General features: G+C 34.6%; 2 protein-coding genes across 3 annotated transcripts in view; one reads left to right on the top strand and one right to left on the bottom strand.

The window, feature by feature from the left end:
• The window catches only part of LOC130635542 (basement membrane-specific heparan sulfate proteoglycan core protein-like), a 41,580-nt gene that overhangs the window by 9,027 nt on the left and 22,509 nt on the right, over positions 1-10,044 (top strand). For both annotated transcript variants that reach the window (XM_057444901.1, XM_057444903.1), the window contains 16 exons: positions 115-201; positions 418-479; positions 701-780; positions 896-1,036; positions 1,358-1,528; positions 1,796-1,888; positions 2,308-2,391; positions 2,993-3,111; positions 3,230-3,341; positions 3,647-3,882; positions 4,210-4,296; positions 4,878-4,945; positions 5,525-5,806; positions 5,963-6,238; positions 6,713-6,982; positions 7,832-8,101. In XM_057444901.1, coding sequence (XP_057300884.1) covers positions 115-201; positions 418-479; positions 701-780; positions 896-1,036; positions 1,358-1,528; positions 1,796-1,888; positions 2,308-2,391; positions 2,993-3,111; positions 3,230-3,341; positions 3,647-3,882; positions 4,210-4,296; positions 4,878-4,945; positions 5,525-5,806; positions 5,963-6,238; positions 6,713-6,982; positions 7,832-8,101 — 2,438 coding nt within the window. The remainder of the gene's footprint in view (positions 1-114; positions 202-417; positions 480-700; positions 781-895; positions 1,037-1,357; positions 1,529-1,795; positions 1,889-2,307; positions 2,392-2,992; positions 3,112-3,229; positions 3,342-3,646; positions 3,883-4,209; positions 4,297-4,877; positions 4,946-5,524; positions 5,807-5,962; positions 6,239-6,712; positions 6,983-7,831; positions 8,102-10,044) is intronic.
• LOC130635544 (caspase-2-like) lies at positions 8,123-10,013 on the bottom strand. Its single transcript, XM_057444905.1, has one exon. It carries the CDS (start codon positions 9,994-9,996, stop codon positions 9,523-9,525), a length of 474 nt encoding a protein of 157 aa, XP_057300888.1. The 5' UTR covers positions 9,997-10,013; the 3' UTR covers positions 8,123-9,522.

The raw sequence follows: 10,044 nt of genomic DNA on the forward strand, positions 1-10,044 counted from the left end.
AAGGAATTTTTATTTGCAAGAACTTTTTGTTAAATAAAACTGTACTTGTAAGTGGTTAACACCTAACTCAACCTGGCTAAATAATGTGTCGAATATCTGCTCAAATCTTTCCAGGTTCAGTTCAACTTGCGTGCTGGACACAGATGGTCAACCCACTTGTGACGCATGTAAACCAGGTCATACTGGAAGACAATGTGAAAGGTATTGACTACGTTAAGGTGGTATCTTTTCAAAAAAATTATTTGGACGAAAATGGCTACTTTAGTAGGAAATAGTTTACACGAGTGTATATATGTGCTTTTTTTTTAAAAAAAACTTTACTGCTAAGATTGAAATTAATGAAGCTGAAAAATAACTTTTTAAGTGACACTACCTTAATTAGTCCCAGTACAAATTTGTTATTTTATTTTTATTTAGGTGTTTATCCCCATTTCTTGGTAATCCAACGAAGCCTGGTGATTATTGCAAAATTCCGAAAGGTAACTCCTTTTTTTATCTTCTAATAAAAATCTTTTTAAAACGCCTACTTTGAATAAAGTAGTACACATTTCTATGTCAAAATTTCATCGCAATGCAAGATTTCTATCAAATGTGCAATAGCCAGATGTAGTAGGATTTTATGGAGGGTTATAAATTTTCATCATATCTTTGACGATGTTCAAAGTATTGTAAAAGTTGTCATTATCCTGTTTCTATTTAGAAAGCAAATGTAGGGATTGCGATGAAAGAGGAAGTATTGATTCCACATGTGATCGTTCCACTGGTAACTGTGCATGCAAGGTACGTTTAGATAAGTGTATTAGAAAAACTCTAGAAATATATCTACTAATAAGAAAGTTATCCTTTCCATGTTCAGCTATAATATTATATTTATTAATTTCGTTCTTTTCTTAAGAAAAATGTAGAAGGACGTAAGTGCACACAGTGTAAGGAAGGCACGTTTAATTTGGATAAAAAGAATTCTGATGGTTGTTTGTCTTGTTGGTGTTTTGGTGTGTCGTCTACATGCGACAGTGCAAAATACTACAGAAGATTGGTACGTGTTTATTAATTATAGACTCTAATTGTTGACTCTTGCAGCATGCTATACGACACTTAAAAAGAAAAGAAAATCAGATTTCGTGATTTTTCTATAAAACATATTTCGCGGAAAATATAAAACCCTTGCAGAATGTTTTTAACAAAGAAAAGAATCTACGTGATATTAATTTCCCGATTTCTTTCGCTATCCAAATGTACCGCGTTACAATCTTACGATAAAGAAATTAAAAGTAATGTGTGAAATTTCTAGAGATTTAAATAATTTCCTTCATACATTTCTGCCTGCACAGAGCCTGGTAACTATTCTTTGTTTTAGATCAAACTTGCAAATATTGGGAACGGTTTAAAGATTACAGATTTCGATGAGGCGTTAAACATAAGACAAGGATTTTATGCGAATACAAAAGAATTAGTACTAACAGGTGTGGACAAACTTGCCCAAGTTCCTATGTATTGGTCCATGCCAAGAAAATTTCTTGGAAATAAGGTAAGCCATGATCAAGCTGTTGCAGAATTGACGTCATTGAGGATAATTAAAGCCTGTCTTACACGTGCACCTTTTGCCTTTGTTTACACAACGGTATTAAAAGTGCAGTACACTTAAAGGAAACCTTGGTTAATTTAATACCAGTGTACTGTAGTGCGCTGGCACGCTTTAAATGATGATAATATTTTCCCCTGGGCGTAAAAATAAATGTAAATCTTTGTTTCGCAACTAGGCGTAAAAATGGGCGTTCTTTGTCTTTTTCTTTAGATTACATCTTATGGAGGTCATATTTCTTACGTCGTCTCTTACGAAGCAATATCTACTGGAAAGCCATATCTTAAACCTGATATTAAACTTGTGGTATGTTTCTTCATATTGTCAGAAAATTATGTAAAGTGAGGTAACTGGTTAAAATCACAAGAGTCAGCCCACCAGAGATGTCTTCTTTAAGTTCTAATAAAGTTCAGATAAAACTTTAAATCATAATTTGAAAAAACGATGCTTAAAATAAAACATATGAAAAGCGAAATATTTGTAATCTTTTATCCTTCTTCTTAAATTGGAGAGAAAAATAAGATCAAATCTTAATTCTGGAAACAAAAAGCATGTCTGTGTTGTGCTCTCATTTATCCATTATATCGTCCGTTAAATACAGATTCTACTTTAACTTTGGAAATGTTGAAAAAGTAAACTCTAATAAGACGCTTTATTTGTACACCATGTCTTTCTTGGGTACCAGTAGGTGTAGAGTGTGAAACAACCGCCTGACTTCGTTTCAGGGCCGAGACCAAGTTTTAATCACCGAAACAGATATTATCATTGAAAACAGACAGTTACGACAAATCAAAGTAACTCTCAAAGAGGTGAGTATGAGTTAAAATCTTTTGTTGATTTTTCTATATAAGCAACCTCGTTGCTACAGATCTAGGCCTTAAATTGGTTTAAAAATTAAGCAATTTATCAACCTTATAACATAACATGCATTCCCCGGACATTCTTATTTGGAGACTGCGGCAAAAGTCTTCCCAGAAGCAACATATATCAGAACTATGGTGTGGTTTCAGAGTTAGTTTACGAACAAGGATCAATGTACGTTTCACGATGCCTATACTGTGTCAATTTTAAATTAGGTTCTAAAAAAACAGCTACTACGGGTCAAAAAGCTCTTCTAACCTTAGCAACCTAAGCTTTAAACCCAGAATCAAGGTTCCTTAAAAACGTATTGTATTATAATTTGGTTTACATTTTTCCCCAGAGTAACAATATGAACCAGCGGATTCGATCGAAATAGATAAGTATCATCGAGTGATTTTCAAAATCTCAGCTGCATCTGGGCAACATTTAATATTACCATCCGAAATTCTATCCTCCACAGTTACTATTGGTGTATGATTCTACGTAGCGCCGTCAATCTTATAAACGGGTGTTCATAACTTTATTGCTCATTATCTTTTCCTAACTCAGGATGACTGGACTACACTTTCCGGCGCGAAAGTATCACGGGAAGAGTTTTTGAATGTTTTGGTCGATCTTAAAAGCCTTCTAATTCGTGCAACATACAGTACCGGTACTCGCATCTCATCGTAAGTCCAAACTTTTTGTAAATAGAAAAGGGGATTTGTGGCCTGACTGTTTGTTTGTTGTTTTGTTTTGGTGTCCGTGATGTTGTGTTTTGTTACATGTCGATTCCGATTTTTCTAGCTTACGTAATGTCGAGATGGCTGACTCAGTTGCCTTTAACTTGAGATTGGGAGTTGCTTCCAGTGTGGAACGCTGCCACTGCCCAAGAGGTTATACTGGACTGTCTTGTGAGGTAAAATTATTTTTGACGTCCCATCTCTTGCCATAGTTTCAATTATATAACAGAGTTAGTAATAACAAATATTCTAATCAGATGTAAATATATTGACCAATATTGATGGTTTGCCAATAATTAAAGTCTGTGATTACGGTTCTAAATACAAGGTTATTTTACTAAACCACGGTCAGTTAAAATAGTTGATGTACTTTATGCTTGGAATATGTTACTGCCTGGTGAAGGGATCTAATGAAAACACACAAATGAAAAAATCTATTCGTGTATTTTTGCATTAATAATCCACTGTATCAACATTTCAGAAATGCGATAAAGGATACACTCGCCATGTCGATGCGTTTGGTCCTGGTGTAACATGTAAAAAATGTGAATGCCACAGCCATTCTGATAATTGCGACAAAGAAACTGGTGTTTGTGTTGGTTGCAAAAGTAACACACAAGGTGATCATTGCGACGAATGTATGGCTGGTTACTATGGTGATGCAATAAATGGTCGCTGTAAAAGATGCGCATGCCCACTATTGATTAAAACCAACCAGTATGTTCGTTGATAATATTTAACACGATCAACTATTTATTCTCTCTGTGGAATAATTTCTATTAGTCCACGTTATGAGCCAAAATTTTCAAATGCTTTCCAGACACAACAACAACTATTACCGTTTATCAGCGATCTTGTGGAACTAGCATAGATGCTTTGTATTTGATGACAGAATGATTATTGTTTTTTTCCTGAGGGGGGAGGAGATGGGGGTCATGCTTTTTCTTGTTTTGCTAGAAAATTCCAGTATGAGTTTTTGTCTTTATCAACTTATTTGGGTTTCGCTACTGGTCTCTTGTCTCTCTTCTATTAATATCCGTTTAGGTTCAGTACAACGTGTGTTTTAAACCAAGATGGCGGGTATTCTTGTGACAGATGTCAACAAGGTTATGATGGCAGCAACTGCGGAAAGTAGGAATTTCTTATATTTGTCCATAACTAATACACTCTTTTTTAAGCAACATGGTATAAGCAAAACGCGATTTAAATCCTTTTTTAAAATACTGAAATATTAATAAGCAACAAGCCAGCCTAAAGTGAACAAAACAAAATTGGGAAAAAATGTGAAACACGACGGTAGTTTACGACACTTTGTTCTAAAAGTTGTGTAAGTTTTACGCAGCATCTTGGTTAGAACTCAAGTTTGATTTGAATTGGCGTAAATTAGGTCCTACTTTATTATTTAAAAGTATTAATTAAAAAAATTAAGAGCTACATAGCTACAGTCACAATTTTGTGTTACTTAAAAAAATGCGCAAAAAAAAGAAAGCAGGTGCAGACAGATGGCATGGCATAAAGTAAACAATAAGGTTTTTTTCATCTATGGCCACATGCCTTTTGCTAAGAGACAAAAGCCAGCTGTACATTGAAGTAACAATGTGGCAATCGAATATAAATAAAGTCAAGTGTGATCTGATGTCTTTTCAAGTCATGAAAGTTTCGATAAGTTACATTTTTTTTCTGTCAGTGAAATCATATCTTTACCTTTTTAGGTGCAGTAATGGTTACACAGGAAACCCAATGACACCTGGAGGTACATGCAAAAAAGTTGCTCAGAGCTGTAGGTTGTTGTTGTTGTTGTAGTAGTATGAAATCTTTAGAAGTTAACCGACTGGTGCCCTTGTGGTAGAGCGTTCGCCTCCAGTGCGGAATCTCTTGGGTTTAAACCCAGGCCGAGTTATGTCAGAGACTATAAAAGTAATCGATTCTTTCTGCTTAACTTGCAGCATGAGGAAAGGATTGCTATCTTAGACAGTTGTCAAGTTGAGGGTTTTTGTTCTTGTACGCCTTTCGTAGCTTAAAATAAAGCTTTACATGCACTGGGACCCTCATTGATAATAGTTCTATTAGAAACTAAAGAGGCTTTCTACGGTAATAAAAAGTAAAATAAATGTTTTAATACTGTCATGTGTATGCTAAACATGTATGATTTCTTGTAATGCATTCGGAAGTCATTTTTACAACTACAGCAAGTATGAAATAATTGGCACTCTGCTTAAATTGTTATTCGTAGCATCAAAAACTCTCCCTCTTACCCAAACATAAGAAATGGTTTATTATTTTAATTTTGTCTGGGAAAGAAGATTTATCACTTTATGACACCAAAATAACAATTTTATTACTAACAACAATTCTCTAGATAACGCTGCACCATCTGTGCAAGTAGTTCCCAGACGTCGTTCAGATCGAAATGAATCAACAGCCACTTTCAAGTGCACTGTACATGGAACACAACCATTAACCATTATGTGGGCTCGTATTGACGGTCGCCCGTTTTCCAATCGTGTTTACATACACGAAGAAGGAAATAGTAAAACCTTGACCATACGAAATTTAAAGTTCACTGACCAGGAAACTTATATTTGTTCCGGTAGGAATGAATATGGTTTGAATTCTGTCAGAGCAACGCTGTTAGTTTTAGGTGAGTAAATTGTCAAAATAGGTTTGTTCTGAATTACATTTAGCTGTTCTGCAAAACCAAGGTTATAGCCAAAACTCTTAAAAGGGGTAAAAGGTAGGCATTAAAAGTGTATTACTTCTAAAATAGATTATGAAACAACAATACATCTTGATACAGGTCATAAGATGGAACCGATTCGTGCTAAAGTTACACCAAAATCAATGCGTATTGAACAGGGTGGAGTCGCTCGGTTCTTATGCAGGGGTCTTAGTCAGTTAACATCAACGATCAGATGGAACCGTGATGGAAATCGAAAATTGCCAAACGAAGCGATTGTTAATCATGGTGTTCTCACTATACCCGATGTACAGAGACGTCATTCTGGGTTATACACCTGTACAGCATCGAATCAATACACCACAGATAGAGTGAGTGCACAGCTGAGAGTTGGAGGTAAGTTACAAGCTTAATTTAACAGTCATGGTTAAACTTACAGATTAAAGAGGAAACGCGTGTCCATTTGATTTAATCCAAGACATTTTGTTTATAAGACGTTACCAATTTTGACCTGGAAGGGCCTAAACTGTTTTACACCATAGTTTATCTGAAAACTTAGCTTAATTATACCCATAGTTTAAAAATTATTCGGAGGATCCACTTCTCTCCTATTCCTTCAGATAGATACGGATCGGAATGCAACCACAGCTACACAAATCGTTCTCCATTGTTGTTAAGTGGGAACATACATTCAGTAACAAAACTTTTAACTAACATTGTGTTTGTTAAAATATAGTCATTTTCTTCAGAGAGACTGCATCACAGGTCAAATAAAATCCGCCCGTAGAGCTACTTAGCTGCTGCATGCGGTATTGGGTTTATATCAAGTTATTTGCTATTTCTTAGAATACAGTTTTTTTGCTTTTCTAGTTGTGGTTCCACCTCAAGCATCAGTACAACCTTCTTACCAGACTGTTGATATTGGGGACAACATTAAATTTCGTTGTTCTATCAATGGTTATCCTGCACCTAAAATATCATGGAAGAGAGGTCATGGAAAAGCTATGTTAGATAATGTAGAAATCACTGATAATTCTTTAAGAATAAAAAATGTTGTTATTGGAAACGAGGGTAGCTATCAGTGTATCGCAACCAACCGTGGCGGAAGTGTGACAAGACGAGCCGTATTGTACGTACGAGGTATGCTAGTTTTTAAGGTCTTTTTTGCAGATCATGTACCTTAAGGGAATTCATTTTCGCGAGTTTTTGTCAATTTTGCGAGACTAGTTCACGCAAAAATTATTGGAAACCTTGTTATCCTCTAAAATTACTTCCAGCGAAATTTAAATTTTTACTTTTACCTTTTTTTCTTTAAATTAGGGTACAACTACACATAACAAACAGCAGTCTTTATTTTTCACATTTAGCGAAAAAGGGTATAAAGAAACAAAATATTAGAAAAATTTTTTTCTTTTTTTTCAAAATTTAATTCTCGCGAATTATTAGGGCTTGCCAATTTTGCGAAAATTAGTTCTCAAAAATATTAATTCCATTAAGGTAAAATTACATTACTGTAACGTTTTAACAAAAGTTCTAGAGGTATCTTAGACAAGTGCTTAACTGTTAATAGACCTTTTAATTTATAGTGCTAGCATTTTTAAATTTATTTATGACTTCAATTAAAACCACAGAACAACAGTACACATTAAAAGCGACTACCTTCGTTTGTTAAGATTTGAGATACCCTGATTTTCCAATACGGCATTACGAAGTCATAAATTTGAAAATGGTAGCACTATCAGTAAGAAGCTCTATTCTGCAGAAGCTACGCGTTCATGTCATTTCTTTTAAACAGTATTACTCAACTGAATTTTTTTTCTTGAAACACAAGTACTGTTAGTGTCCAGACTGCAGTAAACATTCTCTGGAATGTGTGTTTTTTAAGAAAATTGATTTTTTTTATCTTCATTGGTGAGTGGAGATCTGAGTGTTCTTAAATTAACGTGTTCTTTTTCAATCCATGATCTTAATTCTCAAACTAACTCCTAGGTCCTAACAGCCTACCAACCATTCTCATTCAACCTTCCGAACGATATGCCAAACCGGGATCTCTTGTTAGATTTTTATGTTCAATCAGTGGCTCCTCAGCTGAGATAACCTGGAGAAAGAGTAATGGAAAGTTACCGCTTAGAAGTTTCATCCGTAACGGCGAGTTGCAGATCTCATCAGTTGCCCATGTCGATCAGGGTTTGTACACCTGCTCGGCAAAAAATGCGTATGGCACCGTATATGCCACAGCCAAACTTGTTGTTTTACTGGGTAAGTAAAAAGACAAGAAGCTGCTCATGCGGTTATTCATTTTATTATTTCAAATTTAACTTGACTCAATATTTACAACCCAACCGCGCCTTGTGCATCTCCCTTTTTTAGGTCTGAGGTAAATAAATTTATTTATTTTACGCAAAATGAAAAGAAATCTCGACAAAAAGTTTTTATTTTGACTTTGTGGGTCAAAATGCTGTTTTCTGGGTTTTACCCTTAAAACCACGTAAGGAAAGTTCATTATCTGCGTTGAGGAGTTTTACTATCCTGCTTTAACTAATAATGATCTTAATCTATGTAAAGTAAAAATATAAAAACGCATCGCGTCACTCAACATGATGTCACCTAGATTATCGATTCTGCCACACACAGTTTAATATATAACAAAACCTAAGAACCAAAAGTCTATTAAATGGTTCAATTTATGTCTGACAACAACATATTTCGTTCGTTCCAAACTTAAATAGCTAGAACGCATGCGGTTACGTATATGAATCTTTTTAAGAGAACACGTAAAATGTATGCGAAGATATTAGTCTATTTGAACCTACCAGGTATTATCTAGCTAGCATAGTAGAAAGTTTTATTTTTTTATATATATGTGTATATACGTATGCTAAATGCACTGTGTGTGCGGAAGAGGGTAACTTTGTGCGTAGCCGTTACCACGCTATTCACCCTGTGTTCGGGTCCATGTTTGTTTTGCTACTTTTTACTGTTTTTATTCTTCAACCAAAGCAGCAGTGTAAAAAAATGCTCTATTTGATGTTTCGACTAACTTTAGAAACAAACTTCTCTGTCACACAGTTCAAATAGCTTTTTCTTTTTTATAACAAATATTTATTCTCGCCAAAAGATTTTTTTAAATTATGGAAAATTTATTTGTTAAAGTAAAGTTGGAAAACGAAAAAATTTAATATTATCAAAGTCATAGTGACTCCTTCTGTTTTTTATGAGATTTTCATTGAGATGTGAAATAAAAGAAGCTAATGTTATTAGTGAAGTTTATAAAACAAATTTGTTTTGATAAATACATGTATTTTTTTAGATTTATAATACTTAAAACTCACTTCGATAAAATAAAAATTGAACTTGTGACGAGAGGAATGTTGTTTACTTACCCTTTTGCTTTCTGTGTCATTATTTAATCTCATCAGGGTAGCAACAAATTACAAGTTTCGATTTAACAACATGACAATCATTATGAATCATAATAACACAAAGTTTACTAAGAATGAAGCACGAAATATATTGTTGTTTCTGTGTTTTTAAACTTTAATTCTAGCCCCTTAGAAAACAGCTTATACTTTTCTCACGGTTCAGTTTTTCTGAAATTTCTACAAATTTACTTATAAGAAGCTTACACTGTTTTATCATTCGTCCCTGGGCACATACAGCATATTGTTCCAACAATTCAATCACCTTTCGACCTCAACATAAGCGGGTGGCGGTTCAAAAGGTAATTCTGGTCCACCAATTTGACCAGGAGTTGGTAGCGGTACTGAAAATCTCAGAGGAGGTAATTCCCGGCGGTGATTCAAATCACTTATGTCTTCTCGCTTGTCATCCAAGGCTTCTAGAATTTCTTTAAGTAAATGTAGTTGTCCAGCAACTTGTGTTAACAGAGCTTCACAAAAATAATCAAAAGCATCCGGTCCCTTCGTAACTAAAATATCTAAGAAGCGCTCAGCACGACGAAGACGAGTTCTTTCATAATTAATGTCTTCTTCATTATCCTGATCTAAAATTTGCTTTGAACGTAAAAATGGAAAGAATCTTTGAGGATCTATATCTTTACATAATATGTATCTCTTTTCTTCTAAAACATCTCGTTTCCATTCAGCATAGACTTTTAGAATTTCATCCTCATCATGCGCCATGTTTGTTGTCATTGAGATTTATGAGGAACGTAATGACACGAACTTATTGAATAGATTACG

This window comes from Hydractinia symbiolongicarpus, chromosome 3 (assembly GCF_029227915.1).
Source record: "Hydractinia symbiolongicarpus strain clone_291-10 chromosome 3, HSymV2.1, whole genome shotgun sequence".
Lineage (NCBI taxonomy): Eukaryota > Metazoa > Cnidaria > Hydrozoa > Anthoathecata > Hydractiniidae > Hydractinia > Hydractinia symbiolongicarpus.